This window comes from Melanotaenia boesemani, chromosome 21 (assembly GCF_017639745.1).
Source record: "Melanotaenia boesemani isolate fMelBoe1 chromosome 21, fMelBoe1.pri, whole genome shotgun sequence".
Taxonomy (NCBI): Eukaryota; Metazoa; Chordata; class Actinopteri; order Atheriniformes; family Melanotaeniidae; genus Melanotaenia; species Melanotaenia boesemani.
Genome location: NC_055702.1, coordinates 2,817,572 through 2,836,620, shown reverse-complemented (window position 1 = coordinate 2,836,620; position 19,049 = coordinate 2,817,572). Strand labels below are relative to the sequence as shown.

The following is a 19,049-nucleotide window of genomic DNA, read 5'->3' as shown; positions in this document are numbered from 1 at the left end:
ATGATGAGTGTAGTGAGGGTGTGTGAAAGACGTGGTGACAGTCCGATGTTTCGCCACCGCTACGGACCTGTGGTAAAGCCGCACCAGAGCCGTATAGAAATGTCGCGCTACATTTTATTGACGCGGATTTCAACGTGAAAACGAAATTTCTCCAGACTATTTTTTCCAGATCACACCAGACGGAACATAGCTGCTGGTCTGAGACAAACAAAAGCTATGGGGACCTGGTGGAAAGAAACTAGGCGGCATTACCACAGTAAACTAAACACTTCAAATGTCACCCCCCCCCCCCCCCCCCCCCCCGCTCTGCATGTTTTAGATGTAACCCTACTTTACCACCTGAATTAAATAAATGGCTTGTTAACAGGCTGCAAAGAACTGGATGAGAAGGTTCATTAATTTGAATCAGGTGCGTTGGAGTAGGAAAACGTCTAAGACATGCAGGGCATGTGGTCCCGAGGACCTAGATTGGGAAACACTGGACTACTGCAACTCCTTACTGGCTGGCCTGCCTGCATGCTCAGTTAAACCTCTGCAGATGATCCAGAACGCAGCAGCACATCTGGTCTTCAACCAGCCCAAAAGAGCTCATATCACTACGCTGCTAATCGCTCTCCACTAGTTTCCAGTTGCAGAGCATCAAATTCAAAGCTCTGCTTCTGGCTTACAAAACAATAACCCAAACGGGTTCGGTCTACCTTCACTCCTTATTCCAGAGCTACGCTCCTTCTCCAGAGTTACGCTCTGCCTGCAAAAAACGCCTAGTGCTCCCATCACAAGGTGGCACCACATCAGTAGCTAGACTCTTCTCCTCTGTGGTGGAACGATCTACCAAACTCCGTCCGATCTGCAGAGTCCTTATCCACTTTTAAAAGCAAGCTAAAAACTCAGTTGTTTAAGAAGCATTTCCACACTTAGCTTAACTCTTCTACTCAGAATGAGTTAGAAAGATTTGTCCATCTCTTTGGCTCAACCATGTACTGAAGAAGCTGCTGCACTTATGTCCAAGATGATATTGTTTGATTAAATCGTGATCTTGTAATTAAACAGGACCTACAAAAAAACAACACACACACAAAAAAAATGCTCTGCCTCCAGCACTACATGACAGCACCTGGTCCAACTGGACTTCCAGCAGTCTGACCACCACTTAATGATGACGTCCATCTTGTTTGAATTCTTGCTTGTGTTGTTCTTACTTTCAGGTGTAAGTCGCTTTGGATAAAAGTGTCTGCTAAATGACTGTAGAATAGAATAGAATAATAAATTCTTCTTTTTTCTTCTGGTCAGCCTTTATGCTGCTGTATCTATTCATACATTATTTGCATCTTTATATATATATATATATATATATATATATATATATATATATATATATTAAAAACCAAATGAGTGAACCAAAAAAAGTAAATAACGTCTGCTGCCACCACCTGTGACTTTATTTATTTATAACGTTTTACTTTGTGTTTCCACTTTGTAGTTCAGAAATTGAATGTTTGTACTTTCCAGTCATCTTTTCCCCCCGTCTGTCCTGTCATCTTTTCTCGATGTTGAGAGTCAGTATGTTTTCCTTCTTTATTCTTCCCTCTCCGTCTCTCAGGCTTTCCTTCCTGTTCCTTTCCTCTCTCCACCCTGGCAGTATCAGCGCTCCAGGCCTTTCAGGGCGAGACCGAAGCCCAGCATCCCCTCCCACCTCGCTAGAAAAAGTGAGTCACATAACCTCCCCCTCCACTCCTTCACCCACCTCCTTCATCACTGACTTCTTCATCTCTTCCTCTTTTCCTCTGAATCACAGATTCTTCCTTCTTTAAAGTGTTTCAGATTTTTTTTCTGAGGAAGATTGAGTGGAACGTAGAAAAAATGCACCAATCAATAACTTTCCAAAAACTTTCCATTAACACCGTTTCCTTTTTGACATGCAAACATTAGATCCTCTGGAAACCGACTGACTACCCGAGAAACCTCAATATTATTTATTGAACCAACATATTAACAGATGTAATAATCTCCTGACTAAATATCTGCTACACTGGCTGAACAACTTGATCTTTGGTTCATTTATTCAGAGCTACTTGAAACTTTCTTTTTACATCAAGCCCTCTGATCTTGGGGGAGTTTTCAGCCAGTCCCCGACAAACCGGTTTGAAGTCTGCACCATTTGCAGGTTTTCTCCTCTTCACGGGGAGATGATTTATTTAAAAAGAATTTGTGATCATTCTGAATTTGCTGTCAGACTCAAAGACATCCACGACCTTTTTTTTCCCGTAAGGCTTTGGAGAGCTCTTCAGATCTCAGTATAATGACACCACACAGGAAAGAGATGAGACCGCTTCCAGAGTGGGCTCTGATCTGCTGCTGAGTCCATCAACATTTTTCATTTGAGCACTAGAAACCGCTTTGATGGAAACAGAAGAGTGAGTTAAAACTTCCTCAGTTATGTCTATTTGAGGTGTTTTTTTTTTTACCTTTTTTAGCAGATGGACCAGGGCCTCTGGTTTTCTTTCTGTTGTATTTCCCCTTAAATTAGTTTCCAGCTAGTGGAGCTTAGCCTGTACTGCTACATGCAGGCGATGTTAAAGCTGGATTTATACTTGTGCGGCGTCTGCGTACGGTAGAGCGTAGCAGACGCCGATGACGTGCTCTTGCACTCGAGCCTAGGCTTACACCTTCATGTTGCAGTTTCTCTTCCAAACCTGAAGGTGGCAGTAGAGCCGGTCTCGGCTGCTAAACTCCACAGGGCGAAGTTTTGATTTTACCCACCTATTATATATTTAACTTACTTTATTCCCAATAAACAATCCACTGATCCTCTGTCACTGATTATTATACTTTCAAACTTTTTTTTCACCATAATTCAAATATTAAAATCCAGTCAGCTGAAAATTTTACAAACGTTTAATATCTAGTCCAGTTTAAAGTAAAAAAAAAAAGAAAAAACTTCTGCCAGGACCAAGATGGCGGACGCGTTGCAGCTGGCTGAGGCAGTCGATGCTTTGTCTACATTTCCAGATAACAGGAGCTGAGCTGACGGCTGTTTCTCCCATTCAAAGCTTATATCTTCCCTGGTTAATGTAGAAGGATCTATAACTTTACATAGCTTGAGCTTTTTTAAGAAATCCAGGGCTGAACTTTCTTCTAACCGGTGAAAATACACAATGTGGCACATCTTCCTTATGAAAGAGTAGTTATTTTAGTTCATCTGACCACCACTTCATATTCTGAAAGTATGTGAGCCTGAAAAAGTCATGTGATTGAATACCAAAGTTACATCAAACCTGCCCATTGTTATGATATAACTGTTATAAATCAGGTGACTCTCAGCATGCCACTCGTGACTTAGTTCTTACATGGTAGTTAAAAGGATTTGCACATTTTCAGCTCTCTCTGCCATTTTTTTTCTTTTTTTAAATATACTAATAAAATACTGAATTAGTGTGAATCTCCAGCTGAACACGAAGCAGCCAGAAGTGAACAGATGAGGTCAGAGGAGGCGGTTTTAATGCAGACGTGGAAATGTGCAGTGAACTGACGGCATTCAGAATAAAACGCAGCAAAGGCTCTGAACTGAATAAAAACCTGCGAATTTCAGGTCTGTGTTCGACTCTGGAGGTTATTTCATCCGTGGAAGCAATCTGGAGAAAAAGCCAAGTTCAAGCACGAAGCAAGTTTCCTTAGTCGACCTTAAAGTTGCTTTCATTTTTAAAATCTTTGTTTCTGTATATTAGTATCTTCGTTTTTGTTTTTTATCTCTCTTGATCACTTTTTCCTCACTTCTTTTCCCATCTGTGCTGAATTAAATCTTCCCTCTGTTGGATTTCACCACCTTCAACATGTCTGAGAAATCCTGTCTGAGCTCAAAACAGCAGAGAAATTTTGTGTTTTCTCTAACTGACCTCCTTCTGTCCTCTTCTCCTTCACGCCTTCGTCCAGGAGTGGAAAATCTAGTGCTTTACTTCAGTGACACAGCGTGGTATGTTAGAAACCTCCTTATCTTCCTCTCACCCTTTCTCTTCTTCCTCATATTTTGGTTTCCTCCTCCCTTGTCACACCCATCCCATCATGAAGACCCAGTTGTCTTGTTTGTTCCGGGTATGTTGGTCAAACCTTGTAGCTGAAATGACTTCCTTAAGGTGGCTGCTGCTCCTCTCGCTTTGCCTCATTTTTATACTTTTATTTCCTCCTCCTGTATTTTATCAGCTCAGAGGGAAATTAACCAAAGATGTCAGATGAGCTGCATCCTCGTGTCCTGAGACCAAAGCAGACAACAAAATGGTAAAAATGGTTTCAGGTTTATTCATTCTCAATTTTGATGAGATGATTAATCATCAACAACTAGTAGGGCAGATCCAAAATGAAAGAAGTGGTTAGTATATTAATATTTTTGACAGTTTAAACCAGGAAATAATTTAATTTCCAACCCCTCAAGAATTTCTAGGAATCTGTAAAGTCCTACCCCTCTACCAGGGGACGTGTGGTGGTGAGGGACAACTTTTCCACTTTTTTTCTAAAATCCTGGGTATAGAAAAAGAGCTTGATGCTGCCGTTACCTGTAGTGCAGTCATCGCTTCACCTGAGGCCACTGGATCCACTCACACATGAAAACATCTTTATGTCTGGAAGAATTTTGACCACAGACAGCCACTGTACATTCACAACCATGCTTGGCATGTGAGGTCATTGCTATGCACATATTTACCACTAGATGTCAGTCATTTTTACACCCTGGACCAGAGTTTTCCAGAGACTCAGAGTTTCAGATTGGCATAAATCAAATTGAGATTTGCTTTGAAGAAAAAATAAATGGGATTTAATCCTTCACTCGATCGCAGAAGCTCAGGTGCATTATTTAAATGTCCTGGGTTGACCAGACAGAGATTTTTTTGTAAAGAGAGGAGTTGAAAAGCAACTCTGCAGATGTTGAATGTGTGGATCAACCGCAACATCTGGTAATTTTACTAATTTCTCTGGAAACAGCTGAGATGAATGGATATCCTGTTACTGACACCTGCTGGTGGTTGCTGGTACTACAGTCGCTGTAAGAATCATTGTTCTTACCGTTGGAAACTGGCAGACAGATGAGCCATGTTCTGACTGCTTTTCACTGACTTTCACAACCCAAAACCACCACAGTAACAGCATTAACAGTAACTACTAAATGTACTACGCTCCACTTCACACTGACTGTTTGGACAGTTTTACCCATGATTCATTGCTCCCTCGCACCTTGTCCTTCACAGTGACATGAGTTCAGAGGCTCATAAGCAGCCAGCATGGCTCTAAAATTATCTTTGTAAATGGCTCTTAAATTTTGCATTAGATAAGGAGCACTTTCCCGCAGCTTGTTCAGTCAGTTGAAGCAGTCAAACATCTACAGGTGATGAGATTCCTTTTCCTGGCAGAGCTGAGGATTGTGGGAGTTTTGGGCCTTGGTGAAGGTGGTGACCTTGATGAACTAGTGTGTTTTGTGGATGATTAGACTCCACATCAGATGGCTTACATCCTGAGCTGCTCTGCAGACTAACTGAAACGTTGCAGATATTTTTGCTGCTTCACTGAAAGCTTTGACTTTTCCTTTGAAGAAAATGTTCCTTCTATAGTTATCTTGTCATCCACTGAGCGGCGAATAAATTAGCAGCAGGCTAAGGTTTTAACTTTCTTATCCTCCTCTGTGATGTGATATTATGACACTTGAGCAGCTATGAAAACCTTAGACCCCTGAACAAATCCTGCTGAAACACTTTAACCCATTCAATATCTTGAATAACATCTTTGTGCCCTCAGGATGCTCAGACAAACAGTGACGATTGTTAGAGCTGATTTCATCTAAACTTTTTAACCCGTTTTCTTTTAAATTCTCACCTGAAGAAGCAACTAAATCAGTTAAAGACTCGTTCAACTGGTGAACGTGGGCTTCAGGGTGGAAGTATAAAAAGAAATCTGCAGTCAGGTCGGACATATTTTACTAGCTTGGTTGCGCACAAAGACAGGACTGATCTTTAAAATGAAACTTTTATTTGTCAGGTTTATTGAGAGCCACAGACGTGAGAATAATATTCAATGATGCAGCAAGGAGGGTGAAAAGAAAAGAAATCTTTAGAAGGGTAAAAAATATCCTCAAGGGCATTACTACTTTTTCAGTGACGGTTAAGTAACTCTTAAACTGAATTATATTCACAGTTTCCCTGCTGAGTATAAAACCTATAGTCTGTGGCGCCCATGTTTGTAGAAAATAAGGTGCCAGAAGGGACATCAAATAAATTGTTCCCCCTTTGGGCTGGATAAACACAGTGAAAATGTGTTTGAAGTTCTAAGATTGTAACAATAAAAAATAAAGTGTTTTTATTATTTTTTTTTATTTATTTTTTATTTTTTTTGTCACATGGGTCTTCAGTTTAGTTTATCAATTTCCCAAATGTGAGCCTGAAGGGATCCGGATGAAACTCATCCCAATAAGTCTGAACCCATGGTTCTCAACCAGAGAAGGGCGGAGTTCTCCCTTTGGATTGGGAAGGAGCCTTTGTCTTGAATAATAACTTTTACTTTAGCCTCTGCATTCTAACCATCTCTAAATTTACTAGGAAGCCATGTTTCATTGCCTGGGGATCAGTTTGAGGGGTTAAGGGACTTGCTCAGGGGCCCACTGTAGTTCACCTCCATTGGCATGTCCAGGACCTAAACCAGGACTACTTAATTTGGTCAGATGAGGGCTGCAGTCCTATATGATTTCAATGTTTCCCTGCTCCAGCACACCTGACTCAATGACTTCATGAGTAATTGTGCAGGACTTCATAGGCTGTTGGATCCGTTTCATTTGAGTCAGTTGTGTTGAAGCAGGGACACATTGAAAATCTGCAGGTAGTAGTCCTGACTTAAACCCTCCATACCCAAGCCCAATGCTGGCTCGCATCCATGGACTGTTTTCAGTCCTGGCCAATCCATGAGCCGGTTTTCTTCTTCTTGGTCTTTACAGGGAATATCACCCCTCATGAGGAGTTGTAACTGCATGTCGTTGTCCAGGTGGTTTGGTTCTTGAGTAGAGTGTAGTGTGAAAGCAAAGCAAACCAAAGGAATGGAGCCAAATGTTTTGGGTTTGCTCACCCAGTCGAACCGAGTCCCCCAAACTATCCTGGTGTGAATGCTCCCTACGTATCACTGGATCTTGTTCATGATTGAAGGTGGTGCAGATTGAGATATGAAGAGTCTGATTGGGGCTTCTTCGGCTGTAGCAAGGGCGCCGCTCTGGTTTATTGTGATGCAAAGTTTTCCATTGACTGGTCTGTGTTCCAACCCTCACCTGTGGTTACCAGATATAGGTAGTGACCAAAAGAATGAGATCATGGATACAAGTGGTTGAAATGAGCCGCTGCTCCTCCACATCAAAAGGAGCCAGCTGATGTAGGTTGGGTATCTGTTATAAGATGCCTCCCTGGGAAGAGGCCTGGAGGTAGACCCAGGACTCGTTGAAGGGATCAGTTATCCCAAGAGGGGTTGGAGAGGGTTGATGGGGAGAGGAATGCCTGGGTCTCCCTCTTGAACAGCTAGCTTCCATGACTCAGATGAGAGGAAAAACAACGGATGGTAATTTAGTAACCGATGAGAGAAAGATGTCTGTGTCCCACCCTGCAGAACTTTCCCAAAAGTACAGCTTGAAGCCTGTAAATCCTGGTGAAATTTCCATCTTCTACTTTTAAACTTAAGGTTGTTTTATTTTAGCTGAGATTTTTGTGGACCAGAAATGCTCAGCGAGTCCATTTGGATGGAAACCCAGATTTTTGTTTTCACTCAGGCACAATAAATTGATGCAAATGGCATTAGAAGCAACTGGAAGCATGAGTTAGAAGCTCCACACAAACCTAAGTGTTTACTCAGGTGAATGCACCTGCACATTCCTATGTGGAGCATAATGAACTCAAGCCTAATAATATACACTTTATCTATGAGTGTGCAGTGTTTTGGCTCATCTGTATACAGCAAAACAACCTGCAGAACTCCATTGTTTGACTAATAACACTGAGTAATTGAGTACTTTCACGGCAGCTCATTGCCTATGGCTCAATGCGACAACCTCATGTTTATTCATTATGGTCATGATCATAAGCTAAGTAGTAATGCAGTGTGGAGAGATATTATTCATCTAATGAGCCTCCAGGGTCCAAAGAGGGGACATCAGAGATGCACAGGGGGTGGATGGAGGACACTTTGAGTGTATCAGCACTTTGTATAGTAATAAGTGTGTGTTTTACCATAGGGACGCCCTGTTAGTCATCGAAAAGTAAAACATGCTTTCGGTCGAAGACACCCTCCATCTTTCTCCTCTGTAATCACCCTGTTTGTTTCTTCTGTCCTTTTTTCCCCTTCCTTTGTCTTTCTTCTACTGTCCTCTTCACTTCTCTGTTCTTTCTTGGCATCATGACATCTTTCTACTTTCTGTCTCTGCCCTTCTCCTCCTTGCTGTCATGCATTATTTATGAGGAATAGGCACTGCTGAAGACATTGAAATGTCCCAGAGAGAGGGAGACAGGTAGATAGACAGGCTGCAGTTCCACTGTCCACCACTAGATGCCAGTGTTAGCCAGTCCATGTGCTCCACTTCCTACTTGGGTTTATTTGTGTTTTCATATCACATAGTCAGTGCAGAAACTCGATGGACACGTTTCTGGACTGTCTCTGATTTTGCCAACAAAATGATTTATAAACTCTTATTTTAGAATATTCCATCAGTTTACAGAACAACTTTAGCTTATTCAAGGTCACCATTGGGCAAGAGGCGGTGTACACTCTGGACAGGTTGCCAAAGACAAATGAGACAATCCTTAAATGTCTAACTATGTTTTAACAGAGCCTGAAAAGGTTTCTGTCTGCTTGCTTCATTTTGCACGGCTTAATGTCAGTCCTGACTGAAAATCAGTAAGAAACAATAACGCTCCTGCTCTGGTCACTTGGAGCTGCATGCTCTCATCTGCACATTTTATTTCTTTCACAGTGAGAAGAGGGATTGAGGAAAAACAGCAGCAGCATCGCTCATGTGCTACAATCCGTTTATTGATCATGGCAAACATCTGTGAAGTAAACACTGATAGTTCTGTTGTTGCTCTAGTCTCGTGTGTCAGTGTGCTGCTGCTGATCGTACCCACAGAGACCCAATCAGATATCTGATTTGTAAAATCTCATACAGCTCACACATGAAAAAACCTGAGACCTGAACCAGAAAGCTCAAGTGAAGTTACACCACACTGTGAGTGTGGATGAAACCACAGAACAGAGAGGAGTGGGGGTGATTTCAAGACCATTTTATTATCAAGGATTTTAAAATAGAGGAACTACAAAGAATGTTTTCCTTATGCTAACTCTTAAGGGATGTGTAATGCTGATTAATGAAATGAACAATACTTTATTAATGCCCAAATGTTCATTATAAGATATATAGTTTAATTGAATATCTGAACCTTCATGGTTGAGATGCCAATTTTATTTAAGTATTTGGCTGTTGAACACTTCATCTTTTCAGGGTTTTCTGTGTTGAAAATCTGTTTATTATTGTTGACCTGCCTGAAATCCAGGAAAAAAAATTAAAAGGGATTAAATACGGTATTTAAAGTAAAACCGAAAACGCCATCATCGGCATAGAGGTGAACATTAGAGGTGAGTCCCAGAATTGACCCTTGTGGGACACCATACAGATGCACTGTGTCAATAAGTTTCAGTACACTGCAAAAGTCTTTAATAGGAAATAGGAAAATATGATTTTTAAGACTTTGAAAGTGAAAATTTGGTCTGAGCAGCTTTAAGTAGTCAGGAACAGTTCTCCAGGCTTCTTGAAGGATTTTTTTCATGTCTTTGCTTTTTGTTTCGTTCTGTGTCCAGATGATCTCACACTGCTTCAATAATGTTTATGTCTGGCTTCCAGGCTGGACCCATCCCTCCATTTAAGCTATTGCGCTCTGGGTTCAGGGGAGGATCCGTCCCTCCATCAGACCTGTTTCCACTGATCTTCTCTCCAGTTCTTGTGTCATGTGACCTACCTCAGCCTTTTCTCCATTTCCCTTCCTTAAGAATGGCTTCTTGACAGCCACGTTCCCATGGAGACCATTTCTGATGAGGCTTTGGCCAAAAGTAGATGGATCAGTTGAAGGTCCAGATGCATCTCTCAGGTCCTGGTTCAGGTCTTTGCTGGATTTCAGATCCTGTTGATCTGCTGTAAATAGTTTTTAGTCCTGACTCTTCTCTTTTTGTCCTCCAATTGTCCAGTTTCTGCCTCCATGCTGAGATAAGCCAAGTTTCCAGCTACCAGCACCTTGAGAATCACCTTGTTGCTGCTAAAATCCTGTTTTCTGTCAGACTGTCTGATCTCTGCTGGTTTTACAGATGAAACTAAAGAAATGGGAACAAATGAAGTTTTGATTCTACAAATGATGGCTTAAAAATCTAATTTAAAATTTGCTTAGTTGTCTGTTGCGTGTCGATACAACTCTGGTTCATCCCTTGACTTGGGAGCTTCATCACATGTTTCATTCCGCTGAGTCATCAATCCCGAAAACCGAAGTTAAGAGCTTTTTAATTCATATGTCATTAAAATACAGTCAAGTTCCTCTGAAAATGGTCAGGTTACCTAAACTGGACGGGAAATGAGGGGAAAAAGCAAAAAATTGAGACATTTATTAAGACCAGTTTAAAGATTACAAGAAAGTGTGGCTGCTGTGAGGAGAAATATGAATATATAAGGACTGGATCAGGACTGCTGCACACTATTGTAATTCTACCATTACCTTATGCAAACCAATAATTTGGAGTGACTGCAACAGCAGAAAAGTCCATAAAAAGAGCTTGGCAGTGCTTGTTCCTTTCCAAGGCTGTAATATTTATATCAACCTGAACAAAACAACCGATAATAAAATGAAACTAAGAGAAATATAAAAAATCAACTAATTTTAAATTAAACTAAGTAGCCGAGTATTTTAGATTCATACCTGCTCCTGATCTTGTGTGAGCAGCGTGAAGGATGCAACAAGGAGGTGACGGGAAGCTTTGATGAAGAAAACACACAAAACATTCACTGAGGAACAAACAGACATAACAGCAGGGAGAGTTTTAAGAAAACGTCTCGTCTAGTCGCCAGTGTTTACATCTGTACACACAAAGCAAAGAAATCAACGTCTATTCTTCTAAACAAGAAAACATGCAGTGTTTTTCTGATCAGAACACACAGTTTACAGCCAGACACACACATGCATAGATAAAAGCAATCAACACACACTTCAAAAGCAGCTTCACACACACTCTCAGATCAAAGTGTTGGTGTGTGAAATGACCAATCATCTGAAAGAATAACTCATTTTTCCTCTCATCCTCTCTCCATCTCAAACAGCCTCCTTTTGCTTTTCTGCTCCAGCGTGTGATAAATTATATAACAAAGACTGTTGCACAGGCAGCGTACGACGCAGCAGCGTGACCCAGAATTAATCCACACCTCTGGCTTCTGCTCGGAGACCGACGTCTGTCACTTATCTAAATATTTCTTTGTTTTCAGTCACAGGTACTTCACACCTCCGGCCAGGAGGACCAGGAACCACTGACAGACTCAAGTCCACCCCCATCCCAAGCTCCGCCTCCAGGTAACGCCACCCAGCCTAGAACTCCTGCTGACAGACTCCTTCGCTCCCTGAAAATCAACCACGCGGTCCAGAGGGGAGGGCATGATGGGAAAGTGGAAAGCAGCGACAGGTGTGGAACCTTCAGCCGATCCCTGCTGCCCCCGCAGTCCTCCAAACTCCGCCTCTTCCTGCCTCACATCTCCAGCTCTGTCCCAAATTCCCCAAAGATGAGGGCGTCCAGGCAGCGGCCGGGTCCTCGCGATCCAGATGGTTCAGCCGCTGCAGGGACGAAGCTCAAAGCGCCGGCCTTTACCTCCAGCTCGTCCCGCCTCCCAAAACCAAAGAGCCACTGAGGCAGCCGGGGGTCTGCAAGTCGTCCGGCATCAACCCGCCGGCCAGCTCTACGCCTCTTGGAGATGAGGTTTAGTCTCTCACAGTAAACATGTTTAATGTTCATGTTCTGAGCTTTGCTTAATAGATTAAAAACATGATATCGTAGTTTTACATCACAGAAAGAAAGTGATCAAGGTGCAAATGAAGACTGAACTAAAATGTTATGTAAAGAAATGAGGAAGATGGATCCTGGCCGTTGTCATGGAGAAAGTAAACGATGTGTGCCTTCGATCTGAAAGAAGTTGTCACCTTCATGCCCTCCATCGCATCTCGCATGTTCTCGTCCCGCTCATCACTGTGGTGGACATGGTCTAATCTGATTATCTGATTATTGCTGATTATCACATAATTTCTTTTAAATATTCAATGTCCATGGACAGTATTTGACAGTAAGAACCTGGATGATGTTCAGAAGCATGTCTGATTTGCAGGAATTCGTCTTTTGGCTTCTTTGAGACTTTTAACTCAACCTCTTCTCAAGGAGAGGCGGTAAAAATGTAGAAACAATTGGTCAAGAACACACTTCATATCATAATCCCAGCTAACTAGCCACCTAGTGAGCTAGCTGCTAACAGTTTTATTTGTCTAATCAGCGGTGTGTTCTCTGGCTTTGCAGGAGTTCCTCCTCATGTTAATCCCATCCTTAAAATCAAAGGAAAGCCACCAAACAAAAGATGAACTTCCTGTTCTACCAAACAACTCAGAGACATAAAGCTCGTCCCCTTCTTACGCTCGGTTGTTTTTACTAAGATTTTTTCTTCATTTCATCGTCTTCTCTTGTGGTTCTGCTCTCGGACCTTTAGGAACCTGCTGAACATCAGATAAAAGATGATTAGTGGATGACTTTTTCATACATTTAGGAACCAAGTCCTTAAATGGACTGAGGTGGAGGAAAGGAGCCGACATGTTGGAGGTTTTTCAGACTGCTGTGATTTGAACAAGAAGTTAAAGTTCTCAGTTTGCTCCAAATAATAAGAGTTTTTCACCAGAGAATGAAGCTCTGCTTGGACCAAGTGTTTTATGTAGTTTATACTTGTTCTCTACCACCTTCAGACAGTTTTACCCCAAATAAAAGAGGCCAATGATCTCCCGTCAGCAGCCTGAAGTCCAGATCTCTGAGGATGAGAGTCTGAGGCTGTTCAGGGGCTAATTGGTTAATATTGGTTTGGAAATTTGGATTTTAATGTTCTGGAAAAAGTTTTAAACTTCGAAAAGTTCCTGGAACACGAGGAAAAAAGCATCTGTTGTTAAAACTTCATTAGTAATTCTTCATACGTACTTACTTACCCAGCTAGGCAACTTCATTTGGCTGCAGTTGGTCATTTATGCCACTAGGTGTCACTAAATCCCACAGAGCAGACCTTTAAATGACACCTAGTGTGATATTTGTACTAAACTGATCAAATTCTTCTTAAACCATCATCTGTTTTCCTTGTTTTCATGTGAATGAAGGTTTGAAACGTGGACTTGGTTTTGTAAGACAGATTTCGACCAACATCTTTGGTTTGAAGCAAACTGAGAGTTTTTTTTTTTATCTCTGAACTGAAGCTCAGTGAATTCATCCTGGAGCAAAGCCACTGAATAATTTAAACTTTTCATGGAGGATGAGCTTTTTCTCTCAAGTGTTTTTTCAGTTGAACAAAACCTGACATTTGAGCTCTCTTTTGTTAGCTGGAAGAGTTCAACCTTATTTTTCTCTGCAGGCAGGATGTCACATTTCATTCTGTCCCATGAAACCAGGACACGTTTCCAGAAACCATGTTAATATTTAGTTAAGTCACCTGGATTCCTTCAGGAAAACAAACTCGCTGACATTTTCCCACATCAAACTTCCCGAACACTAAAATATCCTCTCATTTGTGCCACTTGCTACCACTATATGCAATAAGATATGCAACAAAGTCGCAGATGCAACCCCGTAACAGAGACTGGAAGTAGTAACCAGAAAATATGCAACGCCAGCTCAGCTTCATCACACGTTTCATTCCGCTGAGTCATCACTCACACCAAACCGAAATGTCAGAAATCCCACATGCTGGGGAAAAATGTGCTATTTCACATGTTTGGTTTGAGTAATTATAAAAGTCTTAAATTATCTGTGGTGAAACAGGACAACAGCTCAAGTTGCCTTTTTTTTAGTTAGACAAACATACGTGCATTTTTCATTCAGCTTTTTCTTTTTATTTATTTTTGTGTTATTGACACCTGATAGAAAATGTCTGGGTTTTGGACTGTTGTTAATTCAGCTTTGCAGCTTTTTTTCTTTAATTCTTTGGATCATCGTTTGGTTTCACACATTTTAACTGAGTTCAGATTAGAAAATGCACATTTAGAGACGGGCTGCTCAGAATTTGCTCACATTTAGTCATTCAGTTTTATCGTTGGGAAAAGAAAAATGTCAGCTTTCTCTTTCCGTACACGGTAAAAACTAAAGATCTGAGATCTTCTCAAATCCTTGAAGGAACGTCAGATTAACGTTAAATCCGAGACTTTTATTCGTGTATTCCTGCTCCTCTTCTTCTTCTTCCTCTGCTTTCTTCATGACTTCTGTTGTCTTTTTTTCTCTTCATGTGAAACAGGAAAGATTCTCCTTTCCTTCCTTTTTCCTTTCCTACCTTCCTTTCCTTTTTGCTTCTCTGTTTAAGTAACCACTGTCAGTCCAGGACTGAACGTGCAGGTGATACCCAGGTGTCGTAGATGAAGCTTGTTGCCATGGTGATGTAGATACAGCAACAGCACATCCCTAATATTACTTGGTTAGTCTGGATTATTTCTCAGGTCAAAATCATCGTCCAGGGGGAAAATGAATCATCAAATCAAAGATTGTCTTCAATCGAGGTTTAATTTTTCCTAAAAAGAAGAAACGGGGCCAAACCTGATCATGTGACCTTCCATTAAAGTAGAAACAGTCCAGTCTTCCGGCAGCTGTTGGTTAATGAGTTCTTATCGTCAGCTTGCATCAGAGAGCAGATGGAAGGATTAGAGAGCAACATAAAAACAGATTTAGAGTTTCTTACTGAAGCTTACACGGGATTAAGCAGGTGAATATTCTCACCCCAAAATCACTCCGGTGGCTCAAACCTGAAGGTCCTTTTCATCTCCGTGAGGAACTAATCTGCCCCCCCGCCGACCATTTAAACTCCTCCTCTGCTGGAAGCTGCAGGTGGCATTCAATACAGATTCACAAATGATTTTAAATCCCAACTTCATGATTTATGTAAAGACTTTCTCAGTAAAAAATCAAAGTGAAACGACTTTCCTTATCGCTCACCACAGAAAAGCTTTTGTGTTTTCTTTAACTTGAAGCCAGACAGATTTTTAAGGTGAAGAACCTCGGCTGTGGCTGCTGCTGTTGGCTACATCACCATCGGTTGTTATTTGGTAGAAGTAACAGTATGCTAGCTGAAATAAATGCCTTATAGGGGGAAAAATCCATGGGAGGAAAATAGCTTTACAGTCACTCGGTTGTTTGTTTTTAGAAGAAGCAAAAATCCCCTCAGCTTCTGTTTCATCTTTTCTACGTCCCCTCCTGCAAGTTAGAACCAGCTGTGGAAACCCTACTGCTGTTCCAGACCTGAACTTTCACTATTTAACAGCAGTCACACATCAGCTGTGTCCAAACAACAGTTCAAAACCCAAAATCGTTCTACAGACGTTTGGATGGATTCAGGTTTTGTTTTTTTCCTTTATTCCTCTGCTGGACCGTTGGTGTTCACATTAATGTTAACATCAACAGATAAAGTCGTCCTGGTTGCTTCCTCCGACAGCGCGCGGACGTCGTCCTTCGTCTCGTCTCTGAACTCGTCTTCACACTGACATCTCATGGTTTTCCTCCGAAGCCACAACACTGTTCAGTCCAGTTCGGACATAAATATTTAGTCTTTGCTCATGTAAAGATCCAAGTTCCAGCAGGTTGAAAGCAATCGTGTGTTTAATCCATCCTACATTCCCACGGCCCAAGTGTTTCGTCCCAGCATCAAGATAAATGTCTGATTTGTCTCCACATGATGTGGAAGTAAAACAATGAGTTTTTAAGTCCTGAAAAGGCCTTAAAAGTTATTAAAAAGCCTTGAATTGATCTTACATATTAAACAGAACTGAGAACGTTGTGTTGTGGATTAATAAATCACACAAAGTTTTGAGTTTTACTAAATAAATGAAACAAATGTGATGTTTAGAAAAACATTAAATGGGAAAGCAGATAAAGATTTTCAGATGTTGTGACGTTGTGCAGGGTTAAAATCAGCTTCCACTATAAGCTCCTTGTTATTTAAACGTATTTAATATTGCTGTCATATTGTGTGTCCACTGTTCAGAGAATAACCTCTTCACGTCTGTTCTGTGTATAAATGAACATTTATCCACGTTATTCACTGGATTCTTCTACTTGAAGGACACATCCTGTCATTTATGTCACCTTGTTTTTTTTTGTGCAATAACTTTGCAGCTGCATTAACTCCTATTTATTACAAGCTGTAAAATGTCTCACTGTAATAATAATAATTGCTGTTGTTGAGCTTGTGAAGCATCTCAGCCTGAAAATGCACTTTAAATGACACGAGGCGACGCTGGCCTTTGTTCAGCTCGACTCTGAAACGTCTTGACTGATGACTTTGGGTTGTTTTAATTTGTGTGTGTTTCTGTATAAATGCTGCATTCATGTCAGAAAACTGATGGAAAGGCTACAGGCTACTCTGCCTGGACTTGAGAGGCTTCTTTTCTTCAGAAAGCAGGAAAACATCTGGCTTGCTTTGGCTTCCAGCAGCTGGAAGTCAAACTGAGTCATGGTCCTTCATCATCAGGGACATTTTTAGGGATCTTTACAAGGAATTAATGTTTAATACGTGTTTAATTGTGAACTTAAAGTAATCGACAGTCACGCTTCATTTATAATGTGACCAACCATCCTAAACAATTAGAATTCAGCATTAAGAAGCAACTATAAAGTCTGAGGTCTTCAGTGCGCCCCCTAGTGGACTCCTCTGGTAACGGGTGTAGTACACAAGCTATTACACTCTTGACGGAGCAGCTTGGCTAAGGAAAAGTTAAGTATAGCAAGTATGTTCTCCACCTTGTTGGCTATATTTGATTTATAAAGCACTTTTTTCCCCGTACACAGACTGTTTGTGTACGAAAAGAAAAGATTGCTTTACAAAGCAATGAAAGGAAGAATTAAGAGAATATACATTTACAAAAAATAAAAATCACAGGAACAAGTTTTGGACGACAGTAAAATATGAATTTAAAAGGCAAATAAAGATTAAATCATTAATAAGCTTCTTCTTTTGACTGATACTTTTGATGGTAATTCAGACAGCAAAATAAAACACGGACATTATTCTAACCTCATTTAAATGGTCTGATGTCTTTAATGTAAATGTCTGTAAAATATCTAACAAAATCAATAATTTAACTGGCAATGATCAAATTTTCAGCCTTAAATCTGTGAATCTGTTAACCTGAATTAAAATCTTGTTTTGTATTCTTTTTTTAAATTTTATTTTTACTTATTTTAGGGTTTTTGTTTTGTCCCACTTTGACAAGTTTTACAGTGCTGACAACAAAAGCACACGTACGCTAGCGGCTTATTAATCTGTTCAGGCTTAATGTACAGTTTTCTCTTTGAGCAGCATTAAAATCTGTTATTTTACCTTCTTATTAAAGAGAACAGAGCAAAGTCTCACATATGAGGCAAAATGTAGTTGCATGATAACAGGAAGTTGTCCCAGAAGATGGTCATTCAGTTTAATCTGAAAACTTCAGATGGTCTCACATTTCTGACCGATATGAACGCAGCATTAAAGTTCGTCCTATTACGTCTGGACATCTTTATTTTTACATTTCATCCACTCTTCCTGGCTTTCATACATTCATTACCAGTACCAAACATCCGTGTACAGCCTGGTCTGAAGCCTGTAGCTGAACATGAACGCAATGCGTCAGGACGTCTGTCAGCTCTGCTCTCATTGGTTGAAATGTTAACCCTGCTGTCATTGGTTACTGTGGATGTTTTGTCAGTTTAACATTGGATGAACTTGAGGCTTAGAAATGAAAAGAAAAAAGCTTTGTTGTCTCATTAAATCTTCAGTGAGGCTTTCTCTGGCCCTCGTTGGTCGATATTTATGGTCATCTTCCATCACTGGCTGAGTTGCTGATGCTGCTGAAATAAAAATCCTGACTAAACTGAGTTGTGAACTTCCTCATTTGCAGTCATGACAACCGCTTTGTTTATATATGAAAAAAGCGTAGTAATTTCTAATTGAAAACAAATATTAAAAATATAAAAAAGTTTGGCTCAGTTGCTATAACGGGCCACCAGGGGGCGACAGCAACATTTACACATTACACTTTAAAGTTGAACTTTTTATTGAATAAGTGATCATTAAATTGCGATTTGTATGTTTTAGCACAATATAGACCAAATTCCAGATTTTATATCAAATCAGAAGAAGCAACATTCAGTAAAAGTTGGATAACCGTGTTCCATCAGCTTCCCTTTAACAATGGTCTGGATACTGATGTAGTTTTCCAGAGGAATCCGTGTCCATTCCTGATGTCTGCTTGTGCTCTTCAAGATGCTCCAAATATGTTCAATGGGCTGGAGGCAGGACAGTCAAACAGTCTGTGTACGCAGCCACAATGCTGGAGCTCTGAAATGACCTTGAACCTCCTGGGAAAAGACGATTTAACGTAACTTCTTACATCAAACCATGAATTTCGTGTCTCTAAAAGTCGTGGAGACATGATGGTTTTCTTCTGCAGCGGAAAGGCCAAACTCCTTAAATCTTCTGCTCTGTAGATGTTTAAATGTTTTCCTGTTTCTGTAGCAAGGCAAACAGCTGCTCGCTGGGGTTTTTCTTCTTCTGGAGTCATTTTAGAGCCCGAGTGTCACTTTGAAATAAACTGAAGGAAACAAACGATGAGGGGGTGTATCCCCTCTGGTCAAACACGAGGACAGCTGTATGTGTGTGAGCAGGTAAGTTCCCTTCTTATTAATCCTCCCTGTTAATTCCCCTCATGTTTAAATTCTCCAGACTGGAGGTTTTCATGTGGTTGCTTCCTGCT

General features: G+C 40.8%; 1 protein-coding gene across 4 annotated transcripts in view; it reads left to right on the top strand.

The window, feature by feature from the left end:
- LOC121632551 (serine-rich coiled-coil domain-containing protein 2-like) overlaps positions 1 to 18,167 on the top strand; it is a 63,167-nt gene extending 45,000 nt beyond the window's left edge. For 3 of the 4 annotated variants that reach the window (XM_041974148.1, XM_041974146.1, XM_041974147.1), the window contains exon 13: positions 11,528 to 18,167. In XM_041974148.1, coding sequence (XP_041830082.1) covers positions 11,528 to 11,944 — 417 coding nt within the window. In that variant the 3' untranslated portion in view covers positions 11,945 to 18,167. Of the gene's footprint in view, positions 1 to 1,600; positions 1,707 to 3,930; positions 3,971 to 11,527 lie in introns of all 4 variants that reach the window. The other variant, XM_041974149.1, reaches the window with a different exon arrangement.
- The last annotated feature ends 882 nt before the right edge of the window (positions 18,168 to 19,049 follow it).